Here is a 17,683-nt window from a genome sequence, read left to right as displayed (position 1 = left end):
GATGTGAGCTAGAGGTCAGTTGTGAACACATAGCTCCCAACAAAGTGAATTCCACTGAAAAACAGCCCCAGCATTCATAACCCACTTAAAAACCTACCCACAGGTGAGTACCCGTTTGGGTCAAGTGCGTTTCCCCATCACTGCTGACCTTTATATGCAACGGACCAGCTTTCCTCAAAACTACATTTCCCAGTCCGCACTGAGGTCAAGCACACGGGTGAGAAAGATATGGAAGATCTGCAAGTAGAGAGGTCTCAGAGGTAAGGGAGGGCTAAGTGGAAATGATACAGAGGGTTTCGGAGGAAAGAGAGAGAGAGAGAGAGACAGAGGCGAGTGCTCAGATGTGAAGCCTTTGGAGACCTGGGGTTATAGAGGAGCAGAGAAGAAGGGAATGAAGTGAAGGAGGGGGATTTTCAAAGGGTGGTGAAAGCAATGGGGTCAGATTAGGAGGGAGATTTAGGTGCCACTCAAATGGGACCTCTTATTTTGCTGGAAAACTCTATGATGTGTGTGTGTGTGTGTGTGCGTGTGTGTGTGTGTAGTGTGTAGTGTGCCTGTGCATGGCTCTCCATTACATCCTCTCACCCTATTCATGGTTATATCTGTGCATCTGTATACGCATATGTCTCACACCAGCAGGGCAGACAGACAGCGGAAAGGTCATGGTTATATCTGTGCATCTGTATACACATACAGTATGTCTCACACCAGCAGGGCAGACAGACAGCGGTAAGGCAGCCAGGGCCACTCTCACTACCATGCAGCCAGAATCACTCACAGCGCACTGATTTTGAGAAACGGCACGCAATGGGTGTGGGGATTTTAGAAAATCAACTAAACAACAAAACAAAACAACACTGCTACCTCTGCCTGTGAATTAAAGCCCATTCTCTGTGTCAAATGAGGAGACGTGCTTGAAAGCTTATGTTTTGCAGTTCTGCAATTGTGTTCATGTAAGCATCTCCACATACATGTTGTGACGGTCGTGGTGCGACCGCACATGAACTGCACACTTCTGCCCCATGTTTGCGACCACTAGCGCACCCAACAGACATGGTTTGCACACACACGCACACACAAACACTCATACCACTGATTACAATTGGATCCTACCCCAGTGAAACTGCTAATTGCCCAGACTGGCAGGGGGGGACACCCAAAATGGTCTGGGCCACACCACTTGGATAAGGTGGTTTTTAACAAACTTTTGAGACATCATTTATTTATGACATAGTTATTTCTTTGATTGATGATTGTGACAAAATACTATGTTTGTGTTTCAGGGTCTGTTTTGTCATTGTTGTATTGTTTTGTTTTCGTGTCAACCCCGGTGTGTAGAAATGGTGCTGGCCGCCAGGTATATAGGTTCATTGTTCCGTCTAGTTCAGGTAGTCTAGTCTTGTCAGGTATGTGTTTTGCTGTAGACCATTTTTTACTGCTGATTTGTGACCTCTACCCCATTTAGAGGCTTAGCATGTATTTTTAATAGAGCTTGTACTGCTGCATGTTGTCCTCTACCCCATTTAGAGGCTGAGCAGGTGATATTCCTGGAGACTGTTGCTTTTTGTCCTCTGCCTATTGAGAGTCTTAGCAGTTCTCCTGAATATTGGATATGGAATAAACCTTTATATTTGAACCCTCGCTCTGTCTCTGAGCTTTTCGGGCCAAACCCACACATGTTGACGGCAACCGAGGCTCGGTCCGTCACACATGTATATATATATAAGTATACATGCTGCTTCACACATCAACTCTATTTGCATTTCTGTTTCGACATCTTGCATGTCCAGTCTCCACCACCCAATGAGTAATATTATATTTTTCGTATTGAGTATATGCAGACTTGACCATTATCCCAATACTTGCAACTCATTTACTATGTATGTATATCTACAGACGTGGACAAAATTGTTGGTACCCTTCCGTTAAAGAAAGAAAAACCCACAATGGTCACTGAAATAACTTGAAACTGACAAGCTCCAGTTTTGTCTCATCTTTCCAAAGGACATTCTCCCAGAAGCCCTATGGCTTGTCAATATGCATTTTGGCAAATTCCAGTCTCGCTATTATATGATTTGCTTTCAACCAACAGTGGTGTCCTCCTCGGTCGACTTTGGCTCAAACAGCGACGTATGGTGCGATCTGACACTGATATACCTTGACCTTGGAGTTCACCTCTAATCTCGTTGGAAGTTGTTCTGGGCTCTTTGGTTACCATTCGTATTATCCGTCTCTTCAATTTGTCATCAATTTTCCTCTTGCGGCCACATCCAGGGAGGTTGGCTACAGTCCCCTGGACCTTAAACTTCTGAATAATATGTGCAACTGTAGTCACAGGAATATCAAGCTGCTTGGAGATGCTTGTCTATAATTTTCTTTCTAATCTCCTGAAACAACTCTGTCCTTAGCTTTCTGTGGTCCATGTTCAGTGTGGTACACATCCTGATACCAAACACCACAGTGACTACTTTTCACCCTTTAAAAAGGCAGACTGACTGATTACAAGTTTGAAGACACCTGTAATGCTAATTAAAGGACACACCTTAGTTTAACGTCCCTATGGTCAAATTATTTTCAATCTTTTCTAGGGGTACCATCATTTTTGTCCAGGCCAGTTTGATTCGTTTATTTTTTATTATTATTCTGTTGAACCACAATTCAAAAGCAATGTCTGATTTTCATTTGTTAATTTTCAGTACATTTGTATTTATTATTACTTTTGTCAGTTTCAAGTTATTTCAGTGACCATTGTGGCTTTTTCTTCCTTTAGCGGAAGGGTACCAACAATTTTGTCCATGTCTGTATTTATTTATTACAATGAAGGTTAAAATACTAAATTGCTGTGTTGGTGAAGTGCCAGGAATTAAACATGTGGTTTGTGTGTTTACATAAGCAAACCAATATGGCAGAAACCTGCCATGAATCTAATGAAGATACAAAGGCTGATTTTAATTCAGATAAGCCTCCAGGGGAATTTTAGGAGTATAATTTATATTATATTACTGTACATCAAGCAGTTTACTACTGCAAATTGCAAATGTCACACCTTTATGTTTTCAGTGGAAATGAGAAAGTGTCATTACCTCGACCTCAGTCTCATTACCGTTTGTTTGTTTGTCTGTCAGCAGGATTACGCAAAAACTACCAGGCTGATGTTCATGAAACCTGGTGGAGGGGTGTAGCTTGGGCCAAGGAAGAAGCCATTCAATTTTGGAGCTGATTTTTCATCCCACTTTCTTTAACATTGCAAGATTGTTGGAGGTCTGCGCTCTCCAAGTGCCCTTCTGGTTATAATATGAAATAAAATCAAATAAAATTCCAGTACTGTCAGCTGAATAGATGCATGAGATGTGGCCTGATTGACAGAGTGACCAGAGTGTAGTTTTTTCTCCCTTTCTCTTAATGCTTCTTAAGGGGTTTCAGCTTCCCCTGTGCTGCTTACAACACCACTGAGCCAGAGCACTGCGGCAGGCATGACACAGAAAAAGCCAAAAAAGCATGTTGCTCCCTCGTAATATGAATGCAGAATGGATTTTAATCCTAGGCTGGCTCCTCAAGCACCATCTGGCTCACTGGAACAGGCCACGTTTTTCTCTCCCTCCTCCCTCTGTCTCCCCCCCCCCCCCCCCTCTCTCTCTCGAACACACACACACACCCACAGACACAGACTCTCACACACACACACACACACACACACACACACAAATACATTGTCAACATTGTCATTCCAGTTCTGGCCCAGAAAGGCAGTGCATGTCTCTGAGCTGCAATTCAATTAGAGAACAAACCATCTTGCCAAGCAATCTCATTGCATTAGAAACAACACTCGCTCATTAAGCTTTAACCGAGGGACTAACTACACTTCCAAAAAAAGCACCCAATGCATTATTTAGGCACCATGAACAGAGCATTTAGGGGAGGAAGCCTCTTAAGTGATGAAATAAATGGCGTGAGGGGTGGCCACCACATGATGAATGATAAAGGCCGGTATGGACGGGCGCCGCTAACACTCTCTGGCATAAACTCAGCTCATCAGTTTGACGGGCGCGAGTTAAGACATTCTCTCCTGCCTGAGTGATACTCTGCCCCGCTAACTGGCGGAATAATTAATGAGACAAACAAGATAGCTCTCGCTTCACTCACGCAGAGATATTTGTTACTGGTGATGTTTGGTTCGGGGAGATAGGGGGGTGGTGAGTGATATGTGTGATTTCATGATCTATACAAACATGGAATGTCACTGAATAAAAAGCAAGTGGATGGAGGTGTGTAAGAAATGTTGTTTACTTTTAAAACACAGAGAGGTATGATTATATATAAATGGGAAAAGAAGACCAGTCTAAAAGAAAATCTTTAGAACCAAGTTTCGCATGGACACTCACCAACAGCTGCACTCATGCACCTTAACCTCATGCCATGGTCACATTGGGTCCACTCGTCTGAGTCTGAATCTGAGTTGAACTGTCTCCCCACCTCCATCCCCACGGCTCTGGTTTCACACTGTGTTCTTTTGTTCTCATCCTCCGCGCGTTTGCACCGTACTTTCGTCAGGCGACGCAGCCACTACTGGTGCCTGTTTACCGCCGTCGCCAGGCAACCAGGCTTGGAGGAAGACAGTGCACCTGACTTGTATGTTTTTTTTTACGCGTGGAGCTTCTAAGCTCCCCAGATGACAGACAGTTGACCCATTGGCCGACAGTGAAAATGAAAAACAACATTCGTGCCTTTGATGTTTCTGTTTCTGTTTTTTTATTTATGTGGGCTCATCACTAAATGTCAGAAGAGTGAAGCACTTGCACCTGTGCTCCTGGCATGCCATCGTAATTCAGATGTGTGCGGTATGAGGTGCTTACACTAGAGAGAGGAAGCTGGGAGTGCTGACAGCTCTAATGTTCCCTTTGCTATCCGTGTATTACTGCTCACTCACCTCAGACTCAGTGCTAGACATGTTGTTTTGCTGAGATGTTTCATTCACTAGTACATTAAGGGGAAAACAAACATAGTCAAAATAGTAATTGTCCAATTACAGTCTCACTGTGTGAAAGCATATTTTTGTTTGCTCAGACATCCTGTATCCTCACTGTAGTTCAACTGATAGCATACTCTGATAGTGTGGGCAAGCCTACGCACAGTGTCCTTCATGGGTTGGGAAAATGCATTCAAAGCACCATATTTTACAGTAAATCATTCTGCATGCGTTTCTGCTATTCCTGGTTCCTCGAATAGTAGACCAACATGAAAAGGCTTCCCTCCAATCAACCCTCCAGAGTATCCTGTGACCGATTTGACACACAGTTTTCCACAAGAAAAGTCCATCAAATTATCATATTATCAAATTATCTCTAATCATAATGTGTGATTAACACCAGGCACCTTTTCATGGAAAAACTAATGAGTAGTGTAAAAGCAACTCGGTTCTCAGACATTTCATTTTGTTCAAAAGGGTACACTGTCTGTAAGATTTATTCTTGAGTAAACTAGCGTATAAAAACAGCCCCCAAAATAGTCCTAACAGCCTGCATGACATGCATACAAAAACTCTGCAAATTTTAATGATTAACATATTTTCTAAGTGACATGATTCATTAAAAGGGTTTGCAAAGCCTCTTTTATTCTTTCTTGGCTTCTGAAGGAGCCACTGGCTTTATCTGATGCCGTTTAATGATGTTATTTTAAACATGGAAAAGCCTACCACACTCAACTACCTCCTGCCAAGGCAAGTTTATCCTGAGGTAATTTTCTGCACAGAATCTCAAAGGAAGGCTTTAATTGTGTTTGGGGGGGCTATTTGACCCTGAACAGATGCCAACGAGATACTAGCCTGTAGGAGATGGAACATTTCATGACCTGGTTAAAAAAAAAAAAACAACAAGAACAACAAGAATCACTGACAAAGATCCACAGGAATCGAGACAGCAGTGTAATGAGAGTGGGATGCTACGCTCTGAAGACCTGCAACCGAGCTCCTTCTCAGGATGACAAACACAGTGGGAATAGAGAGCAGTGTAATGAAGTACGTCCTAATAAACAGCTTGCGTTTGCCTAACAGGCACAGTCAGATGACTACCACAGAGGGAGGGTGGGGTGGGGGTGGCGGTGGGGGGTAGGGGGCGCAGGAGAAGAGGGGGAGACAGCAACATGTTACAGTTCACGCACCATTAAGCCCTCAGTACTGCATGCACCTAACCGGGATACTGTGTTACAGACAATGGGTTGTAGATGTAGAGGAACTCCGTTATAGCTGGAAGACCATCCAGGGTTCATTCCGTATCTCTGGATTTACTTCAGTGGAGGTAGTTGCATGGTTCATATACTTGTGTCAGGGCTTAAGAGTTTGTTTCCACCCCCAGCCCGACCCTCACCCCCTCCTTTCTTCCCTTCCCCGCAATCCTAATTCAGTTCCCCTTAAATTGAGTGGTTCAGGGACCAAGGCATCAACCAGCCATCTCAGCCAATTAAAACACATACACAAGCACATGGGCACACACACACACACACTACAGCTGTTATTAATATCCTAAATTCTACTTTTCAATTACAATCTGAGGCCATGCCAAATTCCTGTGGCGTCCCACAGAGCAGAGTACTTGGACCACTGCTCTTTAGATGGTACATCAACGATATGAAAGCTGCTTGTCCTAGTTCTCTTTTTTTATATGGTGATGACTCAGCTACTATTGTTTCACACAGAGATACATCTAAAATACAGGACATTTTAATGGACAATAGCGGACTGTCACTTTACCTAGGTAAGACAGAGTGAGTGTTACTTGGATCAGTGAATAGGCTACAGAAGGAGGCCAAATGGGACACTATAATAGAAGGAATATCAGTCACATCAAAGCCCTCCCTTAATTACCCTGGTTGGGGGGCACCTCTATGTCATTAAAAGTCCTTGGCAAAGTACATTTGAGAACCAGATTTATAGCCCAGAAATTATAACTTCTAAATAAGAAATGTCTAAAATGTTGGCCACAAGTTTAGTTCAGTGCTATTTTGAATATGACATCAGCTTGTGGGACTGGGGACTCCTCTCCTTAAAACAGAAACTGCAGGCAGCCCAAAATACATAAGAGTTATTCTTGGTCTTGACTATAGGACTCATGTTGGGGGGACAAATTTAAACAGCTTTGGTTGTTACCAATTAAGGATAGGGCCAGACAGCTCCAACTCTGTATGGTTCACAAGACCTTAAACAGTAGAGCTGCAATGTATTTTAATGATTACTTTGAGAAACCATCTCATGGACATAATACAAGAAGGAGTCAGGCTAATCTCACCCTGCCTGGCTACAGGACCTTTTATCCATTTTGGGGCAATGGAAAGGAACAAAATACTCCTGGTCATTAAAGAAATAAAATGTCCAAAGGGTTTTAAAATAAAGATTAGGGATTTGCTCTTTTACCAGTTACTATGATCTGGATCATTTGTTATTTATTTTAATGTGTATTTATTTAAAGTTATATTGAATTACTTTTAACATTGTTAACACAGAGACTGTTGTCCAGTTCTTCCACTTACATTCAGGGAAAATGATGGAAAAGTGTCAGGCTTTTTTGTTTCATCTCTGACATGACGTGGTAATATTTGTTGTATTTTGAGTAATATTTGAGTCAAAATTAATTTTATGTCAAATAAATAAAAAACATTTTTAAATACAGAGCTGCAATATATTTTACACCTGTGGACACAATGTTTAAGCATGGATATCTAACCAAAAACTAGCCATATGTGTGCGGAAGAAAGAGAGAAAGACAAAGACAGCCAGATAGGCAGAGATTGAAAAGACAGTGAGAGAGTGGCATAACCATTACATGCATACCAAATTTCTGCTCAATAAAAACATCACCCCTGGAAGATGATCCATAGTCATATTCACCAAAAGCTTTTTCCAGCCATCTCCAAACATGCTGGGAGTTTGAAAAGATCCATCTCCTCATTTGCTTACCATGAGCCAGCAAGAGAGAAAGAAAGAGCCCCTAAGTGGTCATCTGCTGCACCAGACTAACAGCTATTCCACATGCTGTGACAACACACAGACTAGGCCTGTCACCAACCTACTGAGAGACCTGCCTCTGCTCCAGCAGGGAGATGTATAAAGAGGAGAAATAATATGCTGGAACACATTTGAATGAGGGCAATGGCCCCTCAAGTGCAAAAAGACCCCAGGGACAGAGAGGAGGAGGAGGAGGAGGAGAGAAGGAGGGGTGTGGGGGTGTGGAGAGAGATGAAGAGTAAGAGGAAGGTGGGGCTCCCTTTGGTGGAGAGATAGTGAGGGAAATCTTTGGGAGAGCATTTTCAAATCATCCTTGGCAAACACTACTGTTTTTTTCTCTTTGCCGTGTTCTGATTCGCACACACACACATACACACATACACAAGCGCGAGCGTGACATGACAAGCAAAGTGAAAAGTGAGTGGAGTTCTCAGAGATGGTGACACTCAGACCTGTGAAACGTATTACTACAGAGCTACTCAGAGGAGCCAATTATCTTTGAATAAAAAGGCAATTTGACTCCCAGCTAATGTAGCAGTAATGCTCGGGGTACTATATCTTTTCATTGCTCATAGCTCGCGTTAACAAACGTCGCCAAGATTTAAATTCTACCAGCTGCGGCAGGAGGCATAAATCGTGTGTTTCTGGGCAACACCATGGCTGCAGCCAGTGCCTGTGAAAACACACGGTAGTTTATTTTCGCTTGAGGTGCTGGAAAAGAAAAAACCCTTCCCCTCTTGTTTCTCTTGGACTTAGCTGCCCTGAGCCCTGACTGCTCCTTCTCTTGTAAGATCTCCACCATGGAGTCATAACACGGACGACAACAGGCTTCCACCACACAGAGTGGGTCAGTGAAAATCATAAGGCACACTGATTCAGACTTTTCTCAGGGTGGATAGACTTATTGCCAGTGAAGACGCCACTTGTAAAAATGGTACTTCAAGAACTAAAGAAAGAAATTCACAGTAGAATGAGCAACGCTTGAACTATCGAACAATAATCTGAAGATATGTCCTTGAAATGGGCCTCCACTGAACACTGTAGGTGTTCTGCTGCTGACACTTTAGAGCGAAGAAATACAGCATTAATATGTAATGGTGAAAATGAAACATGGGTAAATGTCTGAAAATCTGCCTGTCATCTGCTTTGTGCTAGTAGACACATCAGCTCCGGACAGTAGATAATGTTTCCACACACTATGACAGAATGCAATTAACATGAAATACTGGGAAACACATTTTATCCAAGATACACACATGTTAGTCTCCACTCACTCAGGACATTTACTAAACTCCGTCAGAAGAGGTCAAATGAAAATCACAAACACATGGGGAGATGGAAAAGAGCGTGTGATCGAGCCGAGAGAAAAGGGGGTCCGCAACATCATGTTAACATCGACAACTGTTTTGGGTTGTTTTTAATTAAAAGCCACAAAAGCAGCAATGCGTATCCGTGAACAGATGCCGGGAGAGCTGGTTGGGAATTGTGCAGTAGTGTCGGAGAGCTTTATCGGCTCAACGGTGTCTCCCCGGCACCACCTCTTGCCCATTAATGAGCTTCTTCCCAGAGCATTAAAACATAAGAGCAAACATTTACTTTGCTTAACAGCCATATTGCTTCTCACTGGATATTACCACATCTGCTGTTTATCGTGTTTGTGTACTTTGTGTATTTGTGTGAGTGTGTGTACATTTCTGACTATGGGCGGCATAATAGACGCACGCATGCAACATTTTAAATGTACCTTTGACTCTGACTATGATCATCTTCGGGGAAAGGTGCTTTTATGCTTTATGTTTTAGCAACACAAGCCTACAATTATGGAATGGGATAATATTCTGGAACGGAACCTCCACAAAGACAAAACTGTGCCACAGTCCCAAATCACACCGGTGAATTTCAATCCTTTTTTTGTGTCAACCAAATGGGCTGATGTGTGTATCTCTCCCAGACACACACACATCCACTGAGGTCTGTTGAATTCCTTCAGTCACTGATGCAAAGCAGTACCAGAGATGGTGGACAATAACATCCACACTTTTTCGTGATAGTAGAGGCACAGTTAAGCCAGGGGCATATATCAGGAATACAAGGCAGGCATGCAGGAAGAGCAAAAAGCTACGATGCTTCTGTGAAAAATTAGATCAGAGAGCTTTCAGGACGTGTGCTGAAATGTGAGCTTCTTAGAATCCTACACACCAGTAGTTCCTCAGGATCTCATCACATAAAACACTTTCCAGGGGTTTCCAGTCGCTATTAAAGATTTATAATGCAGCTCTACTGGTGTCAAAAGCCTTGTTCTCCTGTAGCGCATGCCAAAGGGCAGACAGAGACACTGCTAAGCCATTCAGGCCCTGGCGAAGCCACAGTTATTGTTCGTAAGTGTCAGGAAGCATTAAAAAAAAAAAGCTCCACCATTGGATTATCTGACTGAGGCGTTAAACTTATGCAGAAACGACAGGGTGTCATATTTGATGTGTCAGTCATTGGGCCTGCCAAACCTTATTATTGCAGATCATATATCAGTTCATGACAGGTGAAAAATGCACCTAAATGAATAACTGCCATTACTGCCAAGAATCTGAAATAAACCCGGAGGGAAAAAGCTGAGGAAAATAATTGCAGGCAGGGAGAGAGGAGGAAATTATATTCATCAAAACTGGAAATTTTAATCTGAAGATTGCTTGACTTGAAACTGATGCTTCTTCATTCTTCTGCTATTGACACGCTTTTTTCTTCTTTTTTTTTAAACAAGCTGGAGAGACAGTATATCAATAGATTCAGTTTCACAATGCCCTCCACAATGAAGTGTTTAATCAATTTCTTTTCCCCCTACCTGTGCTCTTTCAAAGCGTTCCCTAAGACAGCTCCAAGACAAGACCGTGAAACAAAATCCATGGGTTCAATAAGAATTTCACCAGAACACAAACTCTCTTACTAGAAGAATACCACATCCTGAGATCAGGATAAAATCTCTGTTCGGGGTCAACTGGACCCACAGTATTGCATCATGCTTACTGGCTAAAACAGGAGATTTGTCATTTCACACATACTGTTTAAACAGTACTGTACACTAGATAATTTAAGCAGGTGGTTTGGACAGGCTTCAACCAATGCAGACTGTCAGTATTCTATTGTTTAGACAGGTCCAGTCTCATTAGATCAGTGGTTCCCATAAGTGACAGTGCTGGCCGGGTACCAGCTACCAGTTTGGGGTCAAAACAAACCACAATGTAAGGCATTATATAGCCACAGAGATATCTACATACATCTATATGTCTACATTATGCTTAACATCTGATCCAGTGGGTTGGAATACTATAGCAAATTCACTAGATATTCATTCACAAGTATTTTCCTATTATTAGTATTTCTACAGCTCATTTTACTATGCCCTAAACAAAACTACACTTTTAAATATGCACTTTTCAAAAGATTTTGTAACTAACCAGTTGAATCTGGCTACGGCAACATTTTTAGACAGACAAGGAACAACTATAACATCCCTTTGGCAAAACCCTCATACATTGTAAGGGATAATGTATAGTCCACCAGTCATTGTTCGTAAGGGATAATGTAGAGTCCACCAGTCAGGGATAATGGGATAAGGGAGAATGTATAGTCGACCAGTCATTGTTGAAAAATAAATCCCCCCCCCCCCCCCCCCCCCCACCTGCTGGTCCGGGTTGCTTTTTAATGTGGATGGGCAGAAAACGCTGTTTTAAAATGAAAATATATTACAGTAGACATTGCCAGTTATTTACAAGCCAACGGAGGCCGTACACTTTTCAACTTGTTCGGTTGTCTTGGCACAAGTCTATTTGTCGCCATAGATAAAAAAAGCTAACATTTTCTTAAAGCTGAACACTGTAGGGCAATCCCAGTCTCGTCACATTGTCACATGAACCCTACAAGTACAACTGTTCTCAAACAAACCTACTGCAAGTATTCAAAAAAGAAGTGCCTCTGGAAAGTTTGCAACATTTTAAAGCTCAAAGCTAAAGGAAATAACAGGTAGACCATGACTAATCACAGTTGTATCTGATAGCATTCCCTGTTAACTTCTAATGCAATGGGTAGTGGGAGGGTGATCATCAATAAAGAGTATACTATGAATCTCTGCAGGGCTTGGGAAGGAGAAGAAGTCATTGAATCAATAAAATTAAACTGGGAAGAAAAAGAAAGGAGAGGAGGACATTAAGACGCAGTCATTTCCTTAGATGATACTGGAGCTTTTCCACAGTGGGACTTGTGTTTCACACAAGATGGGAGCTTAATCATTCAGTACTTTCTCAGAGTGGTGTGACTCAGAGATGCTCAGACCCCCTGCCTCTCTAAAGCCGTGCTTAATAAACTCCTTTACTCTGGCAGTCCTCTGCTGAGGGGACATCTGAAGCCCGGCGCCTCAAGTGGAAACATTTTGATTTCAAAGCGGAGACCAGGGACACCTTTCTGAATCCGAGAGGACCACTCGGCAAATTGATACGAAATTCTCTCACAAATTCAAATCATCAGGGGTCTCACATAAAAAAAATTAGATAAAAAGACAAAGGAAAATGCTAAAATTAGACTTTTAACAACCTAGGACAGAGAATCACAATCTGTCTGTATGCCTTCTATATGGCTTGTGAAATGACTGACATTCAGTGTTAATCAGTGCTATCCAAATGTAAGATTCCCACTTTATATTCACTGCCCTCATTAGGGAGCACTTCCTATGCGTACATAATTATATCTTTCGAACCCTAACCGTGAATCTAACCAGTACCCTAACTCTAAGTACAATCTGTAAGAACATGTACTAGTATGAATACTAGATTGTACAAATATTAATAAATTGTTAATTACATACTACTTTGGGACACTTCACAAAGAGTGTGATCTTAGATTTGTCTCTTTAGCTGCCTGTTTAACCAACGACTCCATCTCCTTTTGGCTCCAAGGAATCGCTTTATTGGTCCAATTAAGCTCATAATCATTTGGATGAGAGAGAAATTCAAACACGTTGGTAGGGGTAATAAAAGAAGGTGTTCTGGCAGACCGGCCCCTTCTGCCCTATGAGCTCTTGAATGGGGCGTTGAGCGGGGACCTGGCCGAGCGGAGAGCCATGTGTAAAGGGCTCAGCGACCCGACCGCACAGCAGTGTCAAATGCGATGTCACCCTGAGATGTCTGCCCGGGGTTGACAACGTTAGCATTTCGCAGAGAGGGGAAAGGCTTGAAATGCCTGACATGCTTGAAAGGAGGGGAGAAGGCAGAAAGGGGGGGGGGGAAGCTGCTGGTCTTTCCTCACAGCTTACTCAACACAATGCAACCGCATCTTGCGAGCAAGATTACATAGTGCAGCGGGAACGTGGGAGATTTGACAGCGCTACTTTAACACCGCATATTAAGCCCTGTAACAACATTACTTTATAGTCTCCATGAGAGCTGCGATCAGGGAAGGTATGAGGTTAACATACTACACTGTGACAACAAGGCTATATAGATTGCAGTCATTACTCCAAGAAGATGTCTTTTACATTCTGCCTATATTGTAGCTTTGCAGACTCAAGTGACTGACAAGTGATGTTGTTAAATTAGAGTGGTAGCAACACCATTTATTTACATTTAATAGCCCCTTCATGTCAGTTCAAAAACCAGCCATCCTTTTAATATGACAAGAGCCTGTCAAGTCTGGTGTGTGATCATGTTTGACTTAATACAAGGGACATACACAAGCTTGGGAAAGAAAAGGAAATGCTTGAAATATCCTGTGAAGAAATGTCCTGCAGAAATCCACGATACAAAGCTCTGTAGATCACATAAGCCTCTGTCACAGAGTTGCTTTGACAAACTGGCCCAAACCAGAGCTGAAAGCTCAGCACAATAACAGCAATGGGGCTGGAAGTCCCATATATGAAAAACCCACATCTGTGGAGTCAAACTCGCCACATCCAAACAGGTGCACATCAACACCAGGAAGCCATCTGAGAGACTCTGGAAACAACAGCAGCTATATCTGAGCAAACAGCTAATTATTCACAGCCAGTCTCACAACAATACAAGTAATTGCTTCCGTGCTTTGCCTTAAAGAGCTCAAGGAGAGAGTAAATACCAATAAGCCTGAAAGGCACTTACCTCCAAAGCCTCCAGCGTCATGAATCCAGAGATGGAGAAGCCGTCGATGATGTCCTCCTCAGCAGATGTTGACTCCTTCCTCTTTCTCCTGGGAGGCCGAGGGCGGGAGGAGGAGGAGGGGGGTTTTGTGCGGTCCTCCCCGTCCGAGTCGGAGGAGAAGCGCAAGACGGATCCCCTCACATGGTTGCTGCTCCTCACCCCGCTGCTCTTCTTCACCCGGTCGCGCTCCGACCGGGACTTCCTCTTTTTGCGGATCCCGCTGGACCTTGAAACGTCCATTTCCCAAGATCCACACGACAGGAAGGGCTCAGCAAAACTCTTCCCTCTGATCCACCTTTGCTTTCCCAGACTGAGTAGCAGCTCAGATAATCCTTCCACCAGCGAGAGCACCAAATACAGTAATCCCAAACCAAGTGTTGATGTTCCGAGAAAAAAACTCCCAAGCAAAGATAGAAATTATCCAAGATCTAGAGGTTCATCAGTAACATTTTACGTGATGTGAAGATCCACAAGAAGCTCCTGGTTCAAAACCACCATACATAAGCCGATTCCACACTGCACACTGTCTTCTAGTTGTAAAAGACACCAGGGGCCAACTCCAGACAAAATACAGACATCTCAGTTGGAAAAAAAAGATGATCATCCCACACATCCATCATGGGCAAATGGAACGCAAAAGGCCACAGCATGGTTGTCTTTCAACGGCCCCATCTCCTCCTTCACGTGCAGCATGTCAACACTCCCCACTCTCGTTCCTGGAAGTCAAAAAGATAAAGAGCACACATTTGAAACACGTTCACTCCACAGCATAACAACTGGAGAATGCATTACAGTCTCGCGGCGACCCCCCTGACCTAACACACTTAGTGTAAAATATCAGACGTGTCACATAAACACTGCCTCTATTTATTACTCAAAGCAAGATAACATTAGTGCTTTATCCGGCAGGCCTGCCCAGCCATCGGTAAGCTTATTTTGCATTTCTATTGGATTGTTTTACACAAGATAATCCTATGGCCTTTGGCTGCACTTGATCCTCATTCTAAGTCTTCCACTTTATGCTTTCTGCTGAACTCATTCTTCCACGGCAGCTATACCAATGCCTGCCCGAATATTTTGCCTTATAATTAAATAATTACCTCATAATTAAACTACAGTATTCCCAAAGTCATTCATTATTATTATTATTATTATTATCAAAATTAAACATTCATAGAAGTGTAATGACAGCTGGAATTTAGATCTTCGGAATGTTTACATGATATAATATATGCAAATAACAGCTCAGCTGAAGTGCAATTTCACCACAAATTGGCAGAAAATCATTGGAAAACTGAGACTGTAATGATTCTCCTTCTGCTGTCTAGCACTGTAACAAGTTGTTGGTTAACAGGGACATCACAGTACCATGGTTACTGCTGTTATGTGCTGCCTTGTGCACACTGTGCATCATAATGCTATGCACCCTGTTGATTTGCACATACTTTCCCTTCTTGAAACTAAGAGGTGTCTCATATCGTGGACTGAAATACTATCGATGTCTGACTAAAGCAAGACAAAGCCTTCACAAAGCCCTCTGAATCCTTATCTGCTGGCATTACCACACACACACACACACACACACACACACACACACACACACACACACACACACACACACACACACACACACACACACACACACACACATACACAAACACTTCAGTAGAAATCCAGGCAAACAAAAACATAATTTCACTTGATGGTTTTAGCTAAGGCCTCCTTAACAAAACAGATGTGATAAACCGCATATGAGATACCTGACAACGTTATGTTCAAGGACGCCAAAAACCCACTCCAGACTAAAAGTCACTTTCACTTTAGAATACCATATTCCTGCAAACTTTTTTTATTTGTTTGTTTGGTGTTGAACTTGGAACGTGGATACCCCTCAGGACACAAAAAGAAGTCTGTCTGGTTACTATCCCTTTCCTGCAAGTAAAACACACCCTTCAGCCACTTTAACATGTCCCTTTTCAAATGATGCTGACCAACAATAGCCTCTGCCAAGAGGTCATTCTTTCAAAGCAAATTATTTAAACTTGACAAACTGTTCTGCAGCAGTCATGTGCTGCTGACAGGAGTCCATTCCTTTAGCGTCAGCCTCTTCCATGTGTTAAAACAAACTTCTGTCACTCACTATTCTGTCATAAATCAGAGTGACTGGCCTGTCAATCAAACCTCTAAAGCATAATTTCGTTAAAGCTGTCTCAATTTGGGGGGGGGGGGGACAAGAATCATTTGTCATTAATACCAGACACCTCAGATAACACAGATTCAATAGGACATCTTCATTTGAGGGACAACTTGTGACAGATTACAGGATGTCAAATTCCTTCATTGCCAGTGCTGGGTTCAGATTCACGCCAGGTTCATCCATGTTGCTTAAATTGTCATCACTCTCCTGGAACAGCACTGATCATTCCACGCATTGTAGGAACACACCTTCCACCATCACCGCACATTCCCAACAACATTACATCATAGCCTTCCACACCATCAACTCCAAGCTTTTCTCGATCTGAGAAGTTCTCGTACTAAAACGATGTGGTTTGACATGACTAGCAAGTGTTGATTCGACCATCGTTCACAAGCACCTTTTAGGGGAAATATGCAAATCAGTATAACGTCACTCGAGAATTCACGTACATTTTATATTTTTTTTTAAATACATGTAAACACGGTTAAACACGGTTTCATCATTGCAGTTAATCAGTCTTTAAAAGCAAATCCCGCTCCTTAGCGTCCAGAACCGTCTCCCCAGTCCAGAACCCTAACCTGATGCCCCGTACCAGCAATCCTCTGTAATGTCACACAGGCAAAATAGCTCCAGCAAATCGTTAAAACATGTTTTACTCTAAATCCCTTTAGTCATTTTGCATGTATACTACACACTCATTTGCTGTCTTAGTTGAGTCTTTTTTGTCTCTCCTTCTTTCTCTCACTCTCTCTCTCTCTCCCTCTCTCTCTCTGTCAGTAAATCTCACGCACCGTGGCCAGTCCAGCCCACAACAGCGACTGGCACTGCCTCCTGCTCCGCGTTATCTCCACAAACACACAAAGCGAGTCTTTTCTCCTCCAAGACACGTCATGCAAAACCAAGAAATGCAAACCCTTGTAAGTGGAGGACCATCCAGACAAGTCGTTGGCAGTCGGAAAAACAGCGTTCTTTACAGTGAGAAACAAAATGGAAAAATTCAACAAACAAATAAATCCTGCAAGGAGGCGAAGCGGTTCCTCTCCCCTGTCCGTGCTTCAGGATCCCGGAGTAGGGACCGGGCGCATTGATACATGAATGCCGCAGTGCCGCTTTACAGGCTATGCACTTCCTCGGCGCAAGTAGTGCTGCTCCTGGAATGCGATACTGTTTCACCACTTTGAAATGTTTCCACAGAACATCCTCACTGTAGTTAAAGCTAAGGCAAATTTGTTACTGATGTACTGAATAATATAACGAAAAATATGTGCATTGTTAAATTATTGGCGAAATATTTAACTACCTTTTAGTTTGTTTTGACTGGGCATAATT

The 17,683-nt window shown here is 42.7% G+C and overlaps 1 protein-coding gene across 8 annotated transcripts in view; it reads right to left on the bottom strand.

Moving 5' to 3' along the window:
- Nucleotides 1-17,419, bottom strand: part of auts2a (activator of transcription and developmental regulator AUTS2 a) — a 357,002-nt gene extending 339,583 nt beyond the window's left edge. For all 8 annotated transcript variants that reach the window (XM_042708443.1, XM_042708446.1, XM_042708444.1 and 5 more), the window contains exons 1-2: nucleotides 17,268-17,419; nucleotides 14,116-14,870 (exon numbers count right to left, since the gene is read on the bottom strand). In XM_042708443.1, coding sequence (XP_042564377.1) covers nucleotides 14,116-14,394 — 279 coding nt within the window. In that variant the 5' untranslated portion in view covers nucleotides 14,395-14,870; nucleotides 17,268-17,419. The remainder of the gene's footprint in view (nucleotides 1-14,115; nucleotides 14,871-17,267) is intronic.
- Nucleotides 17,420-17,683: the final 264 nt, after the last annotated feature.

This window comes from Clupea harengus, chromosome 8 (assembly GCF_900700415.2).
Source record: "Clupea harengus chromosome 8, Ch_v2.0.2, whole genome shotgun sequence".
Lineage (NCBI taxonomy): Eukaryota > Metazoa > Chordata > Actinopteri > Clupeiformes > Clupeidae > Clupea > Clupea harengus.
The sequence above is the reverse complement of the archived record's forward strand: the minus strand, read 5'-3'. Positions and strand labels throughout refer to the sequence as shown.